At 42.1% G+C, this 17,500-nt stretch overlaps 3 protein-coding genes across 10 annotated transcripts in view; 2 read left to right on the forward strand and 1 right to left on the reverse strand.

The window, feature by feature from the left end:
- LOC142950594 (C-type mannose receptor 2-like) overlaps nucleotides 1–9,759 on the forward strand; it is a 15,781-nt gene extending 6,022 nt beyond the window's left edge. Inside the window, exons 7-12 of the mRNA XM_076092156.1 lie at nucleotides 314–378; nucleotides 7,005–7,092; nucleotides 7,429–7,538; nucleotides 8,405–8,539; nucleotides 8,954–9,062; nucleotides 9,405–9,759. Of these exons, the coding sequence (XP_075948271.1) occupies nucleotides 314–378; nucleotides 7,005–7,092; nucleotides 7,429–7,538; nucleotides 8,405–8,539; nucleotides 8,954–9,062; nucleotides 9,405–9,472 (575 nt within the window). The 3' untranslated portion in view covers nucleotides 9,473–9,759. The remainder of the gene's footprint in view (nucleotides 1–313; nucleotides 379–7,004; nucleotides 7,093–7,428; nucleotides 7,539–8,404; nucleotides 8,540–8,953; nucleotides 9,063–9,404) is intronic.
- Nucleotides 9,760–10,591: 832 nt separating this feature from the next.
- Nucleotides 10,592–17,227, reverse strand: LOC142950712 (butyrophilin subfamily 1 member A1-like). Of its 5 annotated transcripts, none has more exons than XR_012954484.1 (7): nucleotides 16,526–16,688; nucleotides 14,696–14,835; nucleotides 14,178–14,513; nucleotides 12,887–13,168; nucleotides 12,710–12,800; nucleotides 12,295–12,399; nucleotides 10,592–11,930 (listed from the first exon to the last, which is right to left on the reverse strand). XR_012954484.1 is itself a non-coding variant. In XM_076092283.1 (7 exons), exons 3-7 carry the CDS (start codon nucleotides 14,787–14,789, stop codon nucleotides 12,393–12,395), a joined length of 810 nt encoding a protein of 269 aa, XP_075948398.1. In that variant the 5' UTR covers nucleotides 14,790–14,835; nucleotides 15,621–15,701; nucleotides 16,526–16,688; the 3' UTR covers nucleotides 10,592–12,392. The 5 variants fall into 5 exon arrangements, 4 of the variants coding, with proteins under 4 accessions (XP_075948398.1, XP_075948399.1, XP_075948397.1 ...); XM_076092283.1 differs by adding an exon at nucleotides 15,621–15,701 and having other exon boundaries at nucleotides 10,592–12,399; XM_076092284.1 differs by lacking the exon at nucleotides 16,526–16,688 and adding an exon at nucleotides 17,168–17,227 and having other exon boundaries at nucleotides 10,592–12,399.
- LOC142950717 (ladderlectin-like) overlaps nucleotides 14,207–17,500 on the forward strand; it is a 9,320-nt gene continuing 6,026 nt past the window's right edge. For 2 of the 4 annotated variants that reach the window (XM_076092293.1, XM_076092294.1), the window contains exon 1: nucleotides 16,535–17,390. The gene's annotated coding sequence lies outside the window, so the exon portion shown is untranslated. Of the gene's footprint in view, nucleotides 14,546–16,534; nucleotides 17,391–17,500 lie in introns of those variants that run through there. The other 2 variants (XM_076092296.1, XM_076092295.1) reach the window with 2 other exon arrangements.

A 17,500-nucleotide genomic window follows, 5' to 3' on the forward strand; every position in this document is an offset into this window, starting at 1 on the left:
TGATACTAGTGATAAGAGGAGAGTGAACTGCATGTATTTATGTTCTGGTAACCGCTCATCACATCGACTTCACACTCGTTGGCTGTGTTGTTTAGCACTCAAAGAAGTTTTGAGTGTGAAGTTGTTTAGATGAGCAGCTCTCTAACATACTGTATCTCAAGGACCTCTTGTGTTACATTGTTCACCTTTTGACAATGATTTGATCTGCATTAGTGACTCTAGTGTTAGCTGACTTCATCCATCAATAATTATTGGTCACATGAAACAGTTTGAGTAACATTCACTGACTCACCTTTTTGTGTTGTACTTGCAGCTGGGAAGTGCTGGGACGACGAACCGTGCAGCTATGAAAAACCGTCTGTGTGTGTCAAGAGAGTCTGATTGGTGGACTGACAGCGAGGCATGCAGTACCTGTAACACAGAGGGAGTCCTGTTGTGTGCATGATCGCAAATACATCTGACTGTATTTCATATCTATAGCTTTCTTTTCTATCGCTGTAACGCTACTTAAGGAACGATACGACAAGTGACATCAACAGGAGCTGGACTGTCTTTGAGGCCTTGTGCCTTAACAAGAGTGTTTTATGGAGCGAATCCTTTTAGCACAACATGTATTCTACACATATAACCCTTCTTTCTTTCTGCATGAATAAAAGACTCAAGCATCCAAACAAGCTGGTCTGTCATACATCTATCCATACATCTTCACATGTTGAACCTCGAACAGCTCCAACTATATGAGTGAATACTAATTCACACTTTGCATGTTTTGAGTAATTAATAGAAGTTTTAAACCACAGAATAACATGTGGGATGTGTAACTCACCTTTCAGGTCAAGATTTGTGTCATCAACCGAAAAAAAAGAAAAAAGAAGTAGCATGAATGCTACATCATCCTCAATGTATATAGAGCTTCCTGTTTGCAAGAGTGTGTCAGCACAAGACGCCAGCCTCCGGTTCTGTGAGTTAAGTGCTAAAATGCCTTTAACCTTTGACCTTCGTGGGGAGAACACTCTGTGGTGCAGAGCCGGCTGACGTTGCCCTGTGCTCTTGTTGCTGCAGGTTGCCGTGTGGATATAAAACATATCAAATTAATACTAACTCATTTCAGTCACTAAAAATTGGAGCGCAGAGCTCCTCCATCAATCAATTCATTTATTTGTTTCGTGAAAATCGTACAAGGTGAAGTTCTAACGTTTAAATGTATTTGTATGGCCCACAATCACACATTTGCCTCGGAGGGCTTTACAATGTACAACATCCTGTGTGGACCCTCACATCAGAAAACAGGAAGAAACGGTCAAGTGTGCAGGCTTCAGTTCAACAGAAAGAGACCAAATGTGAAAGTATTATTCCCAAAGACTGAATGATCACACGGGTGGTGTGAAGGTTTTGTGTTTGAAGCCCCCTGCAATCATTCGATAAGCCCCGCCTCTTTACTCACTGCTGCGTGAATCTGCTATCCACAGAAAATGATCTCAGAAATGAATCCGTAACTTGAGTTGCTGCAAGTTAAGTTTATTTTATGTGAGTCATCAGTTGTAGAAATCACGAGTAATCACTTTTTTTTCATCAAACACTGTGAAGAAGAGCAGCTTTCATTCCTGCAACAACACAGCAGGTGGCGCTCACATGTCAGTCTTGTTTCTTTCTCTGGTTAAATGTAATGCAGTTAAGTTTACTCAGAGTGCATTTTATCTAAGTACATGTGTGTATATGTAGTACTCGTGTATTCTAGTACTCTTTCCATCCCTGGAAAGGTGGTTGCCTGGTGGGTAGAGAAGCAAAATAAGGAAATACGAGCTTCACGTTTACATTCTCATCCGATCAAAATGATTTCCAGGTAATACTGGTCACTAGATAAATCAATGAAATAAGACTCGACCCTGAAACAACTTTATTGTATCAGTGATTAATGAAAAGGGTTAGGGCACAGTCTTTTGTGTTTTCTCACAATCATCAGTGCATTTTCACAATATTACATTTCAGAGGCAGTATTAAATCGATCGTACAAGTTGAAAGTACCTTCATAATCAGTATCACAACCAGCTTTATTAACCAGCTGTGTGGATAGAAAATACAAGGAATTAGACTTCAATTCTTGGAATCTTTCATTATAAATAGATACTGTGTAGAGAACAAATGATACGGACATAGTTAAACAAAGATATGAAGCTTATTAACTATATGCAAACTCATAACAATGTGCTGTCTGAATAACAAAGACTGATGTTCTCTCTGAAGACACAGAGAGCTGTGATGTCTAAGCACAAGTTTGACGACATCCTCTAAGGTGCCTATAAAGAGAGTACATGTGCAGAACATACCTGCAGGTAACAAAAGGAAAACATGTTGTACATGTTATTGCATAATGTTTGTTACACCATAATATAAATTCTATAATATGTATTTACAGTTTGTTATTATTAGACCTTACGTGGCAACGTGATGGGGTATAGAAACAGGTTCTTCTTGTGTCTGGTGTTTTGGTGGATGTTACTTAGTTACAGTGGTGGAACCCTTTTCTAGCATGTAGGGAAGCCTATATGGCACTGCATCGTGTTTTCTCCACTGAAAGGGCATCTAGGAGCGACCGCCAGTAATGCTCAGTAGTCCCAACTGGAGGAATTTGAAACGGTTTATGTCCAGGGTACGAGGGCTGTGCAGTCGGCAAAAAGGCTACAAACCAATGATGCCTCAAGGTGTGTGTGGGTATCATTGTACAGCTTTATTCTTTGCCATTTATTTTATTTTGTTTGCATGTCTTGGATGCCCACGTGTTTCCCATGGGGACAATAAAGTGTCTATCCATCTATCCGTCTGTCCATTTGTGTGTTGCAACACTCCTCCGGTTTGACCCATATGTGTTGTGAAATTGGTGAAGTTTTTTTCTTAATTTCCTTATGTTTTGTTTATCTGCGATGTGCCGGCCACCATACGAACTTCTCCATTTCTCTTTATCTGAATAACTAAGAAATGTTGTTCTGTGTATGACAACAGTCCCACATCTGTCCTCAGCTCCGTCTTTGTGAGAGATGGTAAGATAAGGGTCTTTATTTAAGTCTTCCTCTTGTTCTGCACCTCATCACAGGACGGCTGAAGCTACAGACATCAGTATCAGGTTTGCTGCAAACTTTCTCATCATCTTTTGACTTCACTGTTGTTACGACCGGCTCGGGAGTCGCAACATATCGGAGGGACTCAACACCAACTTAGGTTAAAAACAACCACAGCTGCCAGTTTATTTACAGGACACAAGTAAACTGTAGTGTGCAAATCCCAATACAGACCAGGGTCTGGTGCCAGGCAGATGAGAGAGAGCGAGGGCGGAGCAAGGAGGCGCTTCTATAGGTAAACCACATCCTCATCCAGGTGCCCTCAATCACTCGTCAGGGAGCTGCACCTAGAAGTCAAAAGACACAGAATACACACACATGCACACAGACACACCCAATCATAAACATTCACAGCAGGACATAGAACCATACGTAACACTCCCTTCCTTAAGATGACAGCCATAAGGGTGTCATCCAAAACCATGCTGTTTTAACAGAAGAACCCTCTTACGCATGAGGATACCAACCTCCCAGTAAAAGTGGCATGAGTAGTACCACTCTCATCCTTAGGCAACACTGCTGCCATACACTTGGCCAAAGGAGGGTCAGCCTTCTGGGCTGCTGTCAGCTGTTCCTTGCCAACCTTCAACTGCGTGTCAGGCCCAGCCGGCACAGTGACAGGACAGGTCAATTTAACTTCAGTAGACTCATTTCCAACAGAGTTAGTGGACAGCTTATCTAGAGGCAACTCAGAAGTTACAGAAGGATCAGGATCAGCCTCTGAAGGAGACTCATTGCTTCTAGGTCTTAAACAAAAGGTGTGAGGAGAGGCTAAGCTCTTAGTCTCACCGGTTTTGCCACTAAAGACTGTTTAATGAGCCAAGACATACTCATAGGCAAGCACAGCAGCCTCCTCCACTTTGGTCACTCTTTGCTCACTCAGATAGGTGGCCACCACTTCAGGGACACAATTTCTAAATTCTTCCAGAATAATCAACTGCTGAAGTTCCTCCTTGGTCACAACCTTTTGTGATGTGAACCACCTAGTGAAAATGATTTCCTTTTCTCGAGCAAACTCCACAAATGTCTGCTTCTCTACCTTCCGATACCCTCTAAACCTCTGTCTGTAGGCCTCAGGGACCAACGCATAGGCACGCAAGATGGCTGCCTTAACGATGTCATAATCTGAGCTCTGGGTCAGAGTTAGAGATGAATAAGCCTCCTGAGCTCTACCTGTCAGTACACACTGCAACAGTAGTGTCCTGAATTCTTTAGGCCATGCTAAGGTGGTAGCAACACGCTCAAAGTGGGAAAAGTACTTTTCTACCTCCTTCTCACCAAAATGAGGAACTAAAGCTATGTTCTTAGCTACATCAAAATGAGGACTAGATGTATAAGAATTAGCCTGCTCAGTTTCAGCTCTTGACCTCAACTCCAGCTCCTTCATTTTCTCCTCATGTACTTGTCTCAACCTCTCCATCTCAAACCTCCTTACCTCTTCTCTTTCCTTAGCCTCCATCTCTAGCTCTTTTATTCTGAATTGCAATTCCAATTCTCGCAAACGTACAGATTGAGCATCTTGAGACTTCAAGATTACTTGTTCCGTCTTCCCAACAGTTAAACCTGCAGACACATGTAAGCCCTGCTCTTCATCAAGCGGCCCTTCACTGATCTCTTGAAAATCAGACTTCATTGTGAGATCACAAAAACAACTTTATGTGAAACAAATCTCTACAAGGTAGCACACCCAAAAATGGGCTCCCCCTAAGTAAGCCAAACCACTAACACAAAGTAACACTACCACACAGAACCAGTGCTACCAAACAGCACAGCTTACCTACACAAAATCAGAGTCATTGAAATGCACCAATCACTAGGCTGTCTATACAAGAGCAGCTACTTAACTATTTGAGGCCACACAGTATAGAAATAGTGTTAACAGTACTCTTCCCCCTACGATACACTGAAATTCTAAACACTACTTTTCTACCTCCACTGAGAAGAAAGTAGGTTCCACCAGTGGTGGGCCGTCAGGGCCTGCAAGGCCTTCTCTGCTGGCCTAAACAGAATCACAAAGTTATATCTATTTTAGAATTTAATAATTGTTCTTAAATACACTACATGTATTATAATTTATAAAAATATTTTTCCCATTATCTTATGTTCTCATTGCACAGCTACTGTCTTCCTCAGTTGCTCTGCTTCCAGTGCAGCTTGTTTTAAGTAGAGCTTTTATCCAATCAGATTTCACCTCTGTGTCTCAAGGTAAGAACAGAGACCCAGGCCTGCAGACGGAGGCCTGCATCCATTTGCAGTTTAAGTGAACGGGGACGATATTGTTGATTGTCATATTCTTCAACCAATCAGATCTTTAGTTTGACATGTTGGGCGTATTCTTTGACGTATCAGAGCCTGCTCGCCGGCCTATAAAGACGTCAGCATTAGTGCAGCTCAGTGTCTGCCGCAAGGTGCAGAGTGCGCTGTGATTGGTCAGTGGGCGAGCACGTGACTATCGTGAAACGAAACAGCAGAGTCATGTCGGGTAGTGAATCACATCACGTGATGCAGCTCAGCCAATCAAATATGGGCATTCTGACTGAGTGAGATGCACCATGAGACAGAGGACTGAGACGAGGAACGACACTGCAGAGCAGTACATTCAATGCTCAAGTTGTGAAAGTAAAATCATAAGACGATCTCTTTGGGCTGTGACTTGTCCTTAAGCAGTGATGGTGGGTCCCACAGCCAGACCAGCTGAGAACCACTGTCCTCCATGACTGCAGAAAACATTATATTCTCCTGAATATAAGCTTCTGCATTTTCCAGATGCTCTAGTACTATTCAAAGGTATTGCAATTCTCGTACCGAACGGTACGTACATTTAATACGTACATAGTTACAGCCTTAGAATCTGATCATATCTGTGGCGCCATCACGTGGTTATAAGGTGGACAGCTGCAGGACAACAGTGAAGGCCGAGGTATAAAATGCACGGCCGCCACTGCGTTCCACAAAATGTAGTCCCTGCAAGAAGCATGCGACTACCTGAACACGAAGCTCACACAGATAATAGGAAAGCATGAGCACTGGCTTACTAAGCCAGCCAGACCAATCAGGGTTCAAAGAAGAACAAAACTACAGCCTAGCATTTAACCAACACTAGTGTGCACAACAATATTTCTCCACTCTTACTACTCACACAGCGTTCAGCATGTGTGAAGAACAAAGGCCAGTAAATGCCACCACATACTATCCTGAGGAATGAACATTTCAAACTGACCCATTCTTGAACTTACCTGGTTTCCTCTCTACCTAAGAAACTGTAGTTCTATCTGGCTAAACCTCAACTAGTCTTTGTCGGCTTTCCCGGGCACGCCAGGGGCCACCCCAGGGTTACCGCACCAAAAACAATAAAGTGGTGCTGGTCTCCCCAACACCCGCAGGCTTTCTTAACCAGGCAAGCTCAAAAAGAGAAAAACTAAAAACTCTACCTTAAGTGGTGACATTAGCCTGAACCTACTAACTAAGTCTAGGAGTAAAAAATTACCTAAGGCTAACTGAGCTTCGGACGAGACCCCATTATGTTACGACCAGCTCGGGAGTCGCAACATATAGGAGGGACACAACACCAAGTTAGGTTAAAAACAACCACAGCTGCCAGTTTATTTACAGGATACAAGTAAACTGTAGTGTGCAGATCCCACTGCAGACCAGGGTCTGGTGCCAGGCAGATGAGAGAGAGCGAGGGCGGAGCAAGGAGGCGCTTCTATAGGTAAACCACATCCTCATCCAGGTGCCCTACATACACATGCACACAGACACACCCAATCATAAACATTCACAGCAGGATATATAACCATCCGCAACACTGTTCTGACAGTCAGTGAGTTTCTTTATTCTCTACAGATCCATAAGTAATATATCTGTCTTTGTTCTCTTCATCTTCAGCATCTGCATCATCTCATTGCCTTCGCCATGAAGACGCTGACTGTGTCTGCACTTGTTTGTGCCATGATTGCTCTGACTGGAGCTGCTGGTGAGTATTATACATAGAAACTGTTACAGATTCATTTATTGTCACTGAACCGTAATAATCCAGATCAATAACTGCAATGTCAAACTGTCTAGCTCTTTCAGAGGGAATGCTGGAAAACGACCAATCAGGTGAGTAGCTTTTAGATTTTCACTTCAATAGATCTATATACATATATATATATTGTTATATCATGATTTAGCATCTATGTACCATCAAAATAAATTGTTTTAATACAGTAATGTAAATATTCTACATGAAGAGACTTTCACTGGACTCCACATTACTCTATTCTATATATAAATCTATATATCTATGTCCAAACTCTATTTCTCTCAGCAGAGAGTCATCGGGTGAAGAGGGAAGTGTATTGTTCCGAGGGTTGGACTGAGTGCAGCGGTCGCTGTTTCCGCTACATTCCAACACCGATGACTTGGGCTAAAGCTGAGGTAATGTTGGTGGCTTTGAAAGATTGTATGCGGATGACACTGTGATTTCTGTGCATGTTAAAGACGGACATGGAGTGGCAGCCAAATTAACTTCAGCAATAGAAATTGAGAATCTTGCCTGACACACGCAAAACCGCTTGCATCTACTTTTATATGAATACAAATGAAAGTCGACCAGATCTCTTTGTAGAGGGTGAGAGGATTCAGACTGTTTCAGATTTACAACATCGTGTTACTGTTATTGACTCACAGCTGTCCTTTAAGAAACACATGACGCAGGTGTGTAACACTAACATTCTCAGGAACTCTCGGTTTATCTGAAACCAGCTACACTAAGATGCAGCAAAACGATACATGCACTCAAACCCTTTGTACACATCTCATACTGCATCACAAGCTGGACAACAAGGCTTGCTCAACTGATGAACAAAGTGTCCATCAATGTAACGTCCTCCAGCAGGAGGAACTCCTGACCTTTGACAGCTTGGTCTGTCTTGCTGATGCTAGTTTAGTGTACAAATAATTGTAATTGTGTTTTTGTACTACAGTGTTCATTTTCTTAACAGAGATGTTATTGTGTTTTCTGCCCAGAGAACAAAGATTTACAGCTGAGAGTCTGTGCACTGTCCTGGTCAAATGCATAAATAATACATAAAATAATAAATCTCTGTTGCTTTGACGTAGGACACTTCTACAACAATGTCATTGTGTTTGCACACACAGACATTTGGTTACTGGACATTTTTGACTGACTTGGTGTTTAACAACTCGTCTCTCTCTCTGTCTCTCTCTCTGTCTCTTTGTCTCTCTCTCTCTCTCTCTCTCTCTCTCTCTCTCTCTCTCTCTCTCTCTCTCTCGTACTGTAGAAAAACTGTGTGTTCCTGGGTGGAAACCTTGCATCCGTCCACAGCATCCTGGAGTACCAAGGGATTCAGAAGATCATCATGAGCGGCAGTCAAGAGTCTAAATCAACATGGATTGGAGGCTCTGATGCACAAGAGGTATTTATTTCATCATTGCCCCATTTGCAAATATTGCTCACAAAATACATATAATATCCATTATATGTTATTATAATTCATTCCATATGTATTTATTATGTATTATATATGAAACGTTACTCAAACTTTACCATATTATATGAACAGGTATAATATTACTTTCTCTCTCTTTTGCTCCGCTCCACTCCAGTTCCATGGCCATTTCTTAAAAGTGCTCTTTCTATTACTATTTGTATTATTTGTATTTTATATACTTTATAATTTTATTATTATTACTTTTCTGCAACATGGATAACATGGAATGCTCCTCTGGGGACCAATTAGCTTATCTTAAGTTACTTTCTTAAGTTACTTAAATCAAATAACTTGAACACTTTTATTTCTTGTAATACTCGATTCTATTCTTTCTTCCAGGAGAACAAATGGTTCTGGAGTGACGGTACTCTTTTCAGCTACAAGAACTGGTGTGCTGGAGAGCCTAACAACAGCGGCGACCAGGATTGTCTGCAGATGAGTTATGGAGGTAAAACAACACAGCGCTTGTTGTAGGAGTGATACTAGTGATAAGAGGAGAGTGAACTGCATGTATTTATGTTCTGGTAACCGCTCATCACATCGACTTCACACTCGTTGGCTGTGTTGTTTAGCACTCAAAGAAGTTTTGAGTGTGAAGTTGTTTAGATGAGCAGCTCTCTAACATACTGTATCTCAAGGACCTCTTGTGTTACATTGTTCACCTTTTGACAATGATTTGATTTGCATTAGTGACTCTAGTGTTAGCTGACTTCATCCATCAATAATTATTGGTCACATGAAACAGTTTGAGTAACATTCACTGACTCACCTTTTTGTGTTGTACTTGCAGCTGGGAAGTGCTGGGACGACAAACAGTGCAGCGCTGGAAGACCGTCTGTGTGTGTCAAGAGAGTCTGATTGGTGGACTGACAGCGAGGCATGCAGTACCTGTAACACAGAGGGAGTCCTGTTGTGTGCATGATCGCAAATACATCTGACTGTATTTCATATCTATAGCTTTCTTTTCTATCGCTGTAACGCTACTTAAGGAACGATACGACAAGTGACATCAACAGGAGCTGGACTGTCTTTGAGGCCTTGTGCCTTAACAAGAGTGTTTTATGGAGCGGATCCTTTTAGCACAACATGTATTCTACACATATAACCCTTCTTTCTTTCTGCATGAATAAAAGACTCAAGCATCCAAACAAGCTGGTCTGTCATACATCTATCCATACATCTTCACATGTTGAACCTCAAACAGCTCCAACTATATGAGTGAATACTAATTCACACTTTGCATGTTTTGAGTAATTAATAGAAGTTTTAAACCACAGAATAACATGTGGGATGTGTAACTCACCTTTCAGGTCAAGATTTGTGTCATCAACCGAAAAAGAAAAGAAAAATAGAAGTAGCATGAATGCTACATCATCCTCAATGTATATAGAGCTTCCTGTTTGCAAGAGTGTGTCAGCACAAGACGCCAGCCTCCGGTTCTGTGAGTTAAGTGCTAAAATGCCTTTAACCTTTGACCTTCGTGGGGAGAACACTCTGTGGTGCAGAGCCGGCTGACGTTGCCCTGTGCTCTTGTTGCTGCAGGTTGCCGTGTGGATATAAAACATATCAAATTAATACTAACTCATTTCAGAAACTAAAAATTGGAGCGCAGAGCTCCTCCATCAATCAATTCATTTATTTGTTTCGTGAAAATCGTACAAGGTGAAGTTCTAACGTTTAAATGTATTTGTATGGCCCACAATCACACATTTGCCTCGGAGGGCTTTACAATGTACAACATCCTGTGTGGACCCTCACATCAGAAAACAGGAAGAAACGGTCAAGTGTGCAGGCTTCAGTTCAACAGAAAGAGACCAAATGTGAAAGTATTATTCCCAAAGACTGAATGATCACACGGGTGGTGTGAAGGTTTTGTGTTTGAAGCCCCCTGCAATCATTCGATAAGCCCCGCCTCTTTACTCACTGCTGCGTGAATCTGCTATCCACAGAAAATGATCTCAGAAATGAATCCGTAACTTGAGTTGCTGCAAGTTAAGTTTATTTTATGTGAGTCATCAGTTGTAGAAATCACGAGTAATCACTTTTTTTTCATCAAACACTGTGAAGAAGAGCAGCTTTCATTCCTGCAACAACACAGCAGGTGGCGCTCACATGTCAGTCTTGTTTCTTTCTCTGGTTAAATGTAATGCAGTTAAGTTTACTCAGAGTGCATTTTATCTAAGTACATGTGTGTATATGTAGTACTCGTGTATTCTAGTACTCTTTCCATCCCTGGAAAGGTGGTTGCCTGGTGGGTAGAGAAGCAAAATAAGGAAATACGAGCTTCACGTTTACATTCTCATCCGATCAAAATGATTTCCAGGTAATACTGGTCACTAGATAAATCAATGAAATAAGACTCGACCCTGAAACAACTTTATTGTATCAGTGATTAATGAAAAGGGTTAGGGCACAGTCTTTTGTGTTTTCTCACAATCATCAGTGCATTTTCACAATATTACATTTCAGAGGCAGTATTAAATCGATCGTACAAGTTGAAAGTACCTTCATAATCAGTATCACAACCAGCTTTATTAACCAGCTGTGTGGATAGAAAATACAAGGAATTAGACTTCAATTCTTGGAATCTTTCATTATAAATAGATACTGTGTAGAGAACAAATGATACGGACACAGTTAAACAAAGATATGAAGCTTATTAACTATATGCAAACTCATAACAATGTGCTGTCTGAATAACAAAGACTGATGTTCTCTCTGAAGACACAGAGCTGTGATGTCTGAGCACGAGTTTGACGACATCCTCTAAGGTGCCTATAAAGAGAGTATATGTGCAGAACATACCTGCAGGTAACAAAAGGAAAACATGTTGTACATGTTATTGCATAATGTTTGTTACACCATAATATAAATTCTATAATATGTATTTACAGTTTGTTATTATTAGACCTTACGTGGCAACGTGATGGGGTATAGAAACAGGTTCTTCTTGTGTCTGGCTGTTTTGGTGGATGTTACTTAGTTACAGTGGTGGAACCCTTTTCTAGCATGTAGGGAAGCCTATATGGCACTGCATCGTGTTTTCTCCACTGAAAGGGCATCTAGGAGCGACCGCCAGTAATGCTCAGTAGTCCCAACTGGAGGAATTTGAAACGGTCTATGTCCAGGGTACGAGGGCTGTGCAGTGAGTTTCCTTGCTTGATTTCTTGCTTTGGCAAGTCGGCACCAATAATCTTCTTTGCAGTCCTTGCCTTCCATTTCTGACCAAAGAAAAGGCTCAATGATAGATGTGCAGAACTGTCTCAAGGTCTGATATCGCAGTCCCAGTATAAATGCTCTTCAGTTACCACCAACTCTGTGAAGAAGCCACACATTTCACTTTAACTGCGTGTGGCTATTAGCGCTGATCTTTGTGACTGTTTTTGCAATGAAGCTCATTGTGCACCAAATGTCTGCATAATAACTTATTTCAGGAAGTGCAAATAGCAAAGGAGCAGTAAGACGATATTTGCTCGGCAGCACAACTTGTTTTTTTTTGTCAGTTATTTGTGTTCTCAATGACAATGTTGATGTGTGAATCCAGTGGCATCGACTGCGATGATAGTTCATTTTCTGTTAGCTCTTTGTCAGTTGGCTTGCATGTCATATAAATGTGTCATTTCTTCAGCTGCTGTCTGATCTCGTGCCGACTTTTCAGAAGCTCTACTTCCTGTTCTTACTCTGCCTGAAGTTCTCGTCATGTTGGAGCTGTTTGGTTTTCTGTCCCGGCTGTTTCTTGCTGGTTTTCTGTGTCTTTTGTATGAAGACAGACCGCCTCTCACCTCCTAAACAACAAAACAGGTAATTGATCAGTTACTTCATCTTCATTGTTGAAGGAAACCAGTGCTGCCATTTGTTTTTAGGCGCCAATCTCTCAGAGAATATTTAGCCCGGTTTGCAGTTAGCTATAGCATTGGTTTTAAAGTCACATTGCTTGTCTGTAAGTCACGTAATGCCTCGACCCTCGGCCCCTCTATCTTCAGGAATATGTCCCCTATGTGTATCTCGTCCATGTGAAACCTGGCTAAACAGCAGTTATCCATTACACTGATGGAATGGAAAAAATAGTGACAGTATCTTGAAGCAAAATGTTACCCTATTCTCCATTTATGTATTGTGAATCCAGCACACAGAACGACACCGAGTAAGCCTGGAGCCAAGATAACTTTCACCCACTGGGACAGGACTGTGAAGATATCAATTGAAATGATAAATTACACAACAACATTGCATTCATATTAAGCATATGATGCATGTATTAATGGTTTCTATCTGGAACAGTGATGTGAGTCTCTCTGGTCTGCTTGATGGTCCTCTGTTGGACTCTACAGGTGAAGCTGTTGCTGTGTCTCTTCTCCACAGTCACTCTGCTGCTGACAGTATAGAGGTCATCAGGACCTCTCACTGTCTCTGTAGGTCCAGCAGAGAGGAGGTTTCCCTCACCGTCCAGCCACAACACCTCAGGCTCTGGATACCAGCCTCTAGACTCACACTGTAACACCACTTTGCAGCTGGATGTGTATATTGTACTGATAGCAGGCGAGGAGACAGCACCTTTAAATAAAAGAGAGGAGATATGACTTTGTTTGCAATAACATGTAGTCAAGGCGGCTGTAGGGTTAGGGTTGATGGTTACTGATGTCTGTCTGATACAAGTTAATGTTATATGTGGCCTAGTTTCTTACACCCAGGAGACTGCAGTATGTGTCCTGTGTGACTACTTGCCTTATGTCATATACCTAACTGAAGAACAAATGTGATTTTAACCCAAACCGCCATCTTTTCCGAACCTAACCTAAGTGGCGCCATTGGTTCCTGACCGAGCGTCTGTAAACGGGTTGGCTAGAGGTCCTCGTTGGCAGATTTTGTACGGTTTTGTTGAAAGATCGTAGACAAATATTAAAGTATAACTATTATAACCTAGGAGCAGGCAAATGCAACCAGAGTCACACTGAGAGAATGAAAACCCAACTTGCACTCAATATGTACAGCACACAGGCTGTCAAACCGACCTCTCTGAAACTAACGAGGAAGAAGGTTATAATGCCCCCCTAACCCCCAGAAATAGGCGACCTCAGACTCCTCACACTTCACCTCGTAGGAGAAATAGATCAGAATCTCCGAGTAGAGGCTAGACACCCCATGGCCAACTCATAATTCCCCCGATCAGACGCGGTATGCAGAGGACCCTAGTGCAGATACAACACAGTATTTGCAACCCCCTCTCCCACACTCTCTAGCTCCGGCCCCAGACAGCAGGCCCCACAGAACCGTAATCTGGGAGGGACAGCTGCCAGCAAAGAATATGATAGGCAGGCCAAAAAACTGCAGAAGTAAAGCCCAAACTTTGAAACATTATGACCTACATGTATGGCCAGCAGGGCCTCCTGTGTGGCAAACTAATGAAGGAGAGCCGTTCACTCCCCTCACAGACAGAGATTCTGAGGAACCCGCAAACCCCCCAGAACCTGAACCAGTGCCTGAAGCAGTTAAGCCCCCAGAACCTGAACCAGAGACTGGGGCTACAGTAAAATCTATATCGTATTAATCAAACATCACTTACCAACGACGAGCATGATAAAAGCGGGTGGACCCAGTGAGGGAACGAGGCATCTGTACGTTCCCTCATCTGACACTCTCACTTTGGAGAGTTTCAGTGAAACGTCTCCGTGCTGCAGTTTGTTGATGAATGTTCTTCCTCTGAATGACGGCTGTTTGTGAGCTACGTATTCTTGACGGTTTGCCCTCACATGTATAAACCCAGGGCTCAGGTCGGGTCTTGCCCACTCCAACCTCATGTCAGAAGCATTCATGGCAGGTTCCAGGCGGCACGGCAAAATGACGTCATCACCAACTGTGGCCAGTATTTGCTGAGATGGACCGATCACCTGAAGTTGACCTGAGGAGAAACAGAACTGTGGCTTAATTCCGGTACTCCCCACTTCCTTTTTACACTTCACGATAACATAAGCAGCTGAAACTCAGAATCTGTTGAGTATCAATCAATTTGGATGCAAATCTTTGAAGTTAAAAGTTGATTTGTGTCCTTTGACTTCGAAAGCACAGAGTAGTTTTATTCACGTGTTGCACCACAGTGACCTCCGTGTGGCTGTGACAGGAGAAGGAAGACGATCAGGGGACGAAAAAGCGGAACTGTGAAGTCACTGAAGGCCATGATTGAGCTGCATCAACAGATTCAGCAGATTCAGCATCCCATAATCCTGAAAATGAACACAAAGTTGTAAAATGGAAGAAAATGATTATCCGGGTTGTGTTCATGATAGTTACAAAGATTTGCTTGAAAGTAAAGAAATCTTGTGACACTATAAACATTAAGCTTCGGGCCGTGCTGAATCACTTTGTGAGGGAAAGTTATGTGTTGCTCTGCTTCTCAGGTTCATTGCTCTCTTCCTCTCGCAGTCAAATATAGCTATTTTATAATTTAATAATTTGTATCTCATTGCACAGCTCCTGTCTTCCTCAGTTGCTCTGCTTCCAGTGCAGCTTGTTTTCAGGAGAGCTTTTATCCAATCAGATTTCACCTCTGTGTCTCGAGGTAAAAAGAAATCTGCCCGAGGCCTCCTGAATTACAAGTGAATCCCTTTGCAGTTGAAGTGAATGGGGATGATATTGTTGATTGTCATAGTCTTCAACCAATCAGATCTTTAGTTTGACATGTTGGGCGTATTCTTTGACGTGTCAGAGCTTCTGTGTGGCCTACAAGTACGTCAGCATTAACGTGCAGCTTGATTGGTCAGTGGGCTAGCGTGACTGTTGTGAAAAACCTGAGGTGGCTAACCAAGGCAGCAACAAGACACCATAGCACGGCAGGACACTTACAAGCTACGGTGCTTTAGAGAACTTTTGCTGAGACCCGAGTGGATCTACAACCCAACGAACACCTTCGTTGCCAGATTGTACTTTGCTATTGAATGCCAGACTTTCCAGCGCTTCGACCCTTCCTGCCCCTGAGCTACCCGTCCCGCCTGACTCCCGGTGAACTCACCAGCCTTCTGTTCCTGACCTGGATTCATTCTGCTGGCTGTTTCTGTTGCTCTGCCAGAGACTTTGCTGTAACACTCTGTACCTGTTAAGTTTATAATACAAGCCAACGGTTCCTGGAATCTTGTGTCCATACACAATCCGTTACATAATGATGTTATTAAGAGGTGGTTCTACTGTAGTAGGACAGCACTGAAGGCCCAGGTATACAACACACGGCCCTCCACTGGTAACACATATTGTTGTAACATTCCGTGATCACACGATCTCTTGTGATCTGATCAAATCAAACTTCATTACATGTTTCTGCTTCTGGTAAATCTCAACAGGGACACACATTTTCGCTCTGAAACCTTTCCAGGACGACATTACGGTAAAAAACGAAAGTTGGGTTCAGGCAACGAAACCAATTAGTTAGGTTTCATAAAAACATCATTTCATCATTATAAGAACAGAAAAGGATTCAAGTAGAAATACAATACGTCAGAAAGTTGAACCTGTAGTTGCGTGACTTTAAAACAAGAAGATTTCTGCCTTTCAAATGAAAACAAGTTTAGTTTTTGTTTTCTGAACATGTCATACCAGGTAAGTCAGAAATAACACTACGTACAGAGCCACTAAAGGTCACCGTTGTTTCTCTCAACTACTTCAGTGATCCTTCACAATACTTTTGTGTTTTCCTGCAATACATTCTTTTATCCTCTGTGATGCATATTTCCAGAGAAAGGCCCCAACAGTCAAGTTAAATTACTATAATAATACTATTAATTCGATTTATTGTTGTACTTTTAGTCATTTAAAAGTCTATTGTTGTCTATTAAGTTGAGTACTTCTGTGCAACATTTCTGCACGCTTCCAAATACGGATGTTGAGCACGTTGTGTTGTTCTCAGGCGTGACGGCACCAAACCTGACAAGCTCACTGCAGCAACAAGACCTCAGGAATACGTTGCTGCATATCAATGGTTCATAGTGAACAATGTTTAGTTTGAATCATCAGCATGCTTGATCTTGTCTTCAACAAAGTATCCAGAGAGCTAACAAGACGCCTTCGATGTGAACTACTGTTGCTGTGTGTTCTACAACATGACTTGCTGATGGCTATCGATTAACCAACAGCTCGGTATCTCACTGCCACAGAGCTTTACAGAGAAGTAGAAGATTGTGAAAATAACTTCAACAGAGAAGTTGAGGTATGATTTCATCAGTTATCATTTTATCTCCAGCACCGTCACTGTATCAGCTTTGGGTCGTTCAAGGTTCCTCAGTACAAACTGCCCCTCATATAACTGCGACGTGAAACAACGATGACTTTATGAAAAGACGTCTTTTTATAAAGTATCTGAAGATTCAGTTATGATATCACACTTCTATGATTCTGCTGTGCTAAGTCTGCTCTGTAGGCCTGATGATACAAACATGTGTCTTCCAGATGTGAAGGAGTTTGTTGATTGATGCAACAAACTCTCCTCATTTTAAACGTACAACAAAACATGAGAGTATTTTTGATCCCAAAGAAGTTTGTGATCACAGTCCAGTGGTTATACATTACCAGCCATGTACACAAGTCCTGTCCTCTAAGTACTTGTTGTCCACATTGATAGTACTTTACTGGAGGATGCATGTAGACTGGGTAAGTTTGAGTTCAGTCAGGCTGTTGTGGAGAGTGTAATCAGATATGGAATGACCACATATATAAGTCAGAGTTATCACATTTGATTCAGACTGCGGTGAAAGTCATCGGCAAAAAGGCTACAAACCATTGATGCCTCAAGGTGTGTGTGTGTGTCATTGTACAGCTTTATTCTTTGCCGTTTATTTTATTTTGTTTGCATGTCTTGGATGCCCACGTCTTTCCCATGGGGACAATAAAGTGTCTATCCAT

The sequence above is a fragment of the Anarhichas minor genome, unplaced genomic scaffold (genome assembly GCF_050575085.1).
Source record: "Anarhichas minor isolate MPS153535 unplaced genomic scaffold, ASM5057508v1 ptg000016l, whole genome shotgun sequence".
In the NCBI taxonomy this organism is placed as follows: domain Eukaryota; kingdom Metazoa; phylum Chordata; class Actinopteri; order Perciformes; family Anarhichadidae; genus Anarhichas; species Anarhichas minor.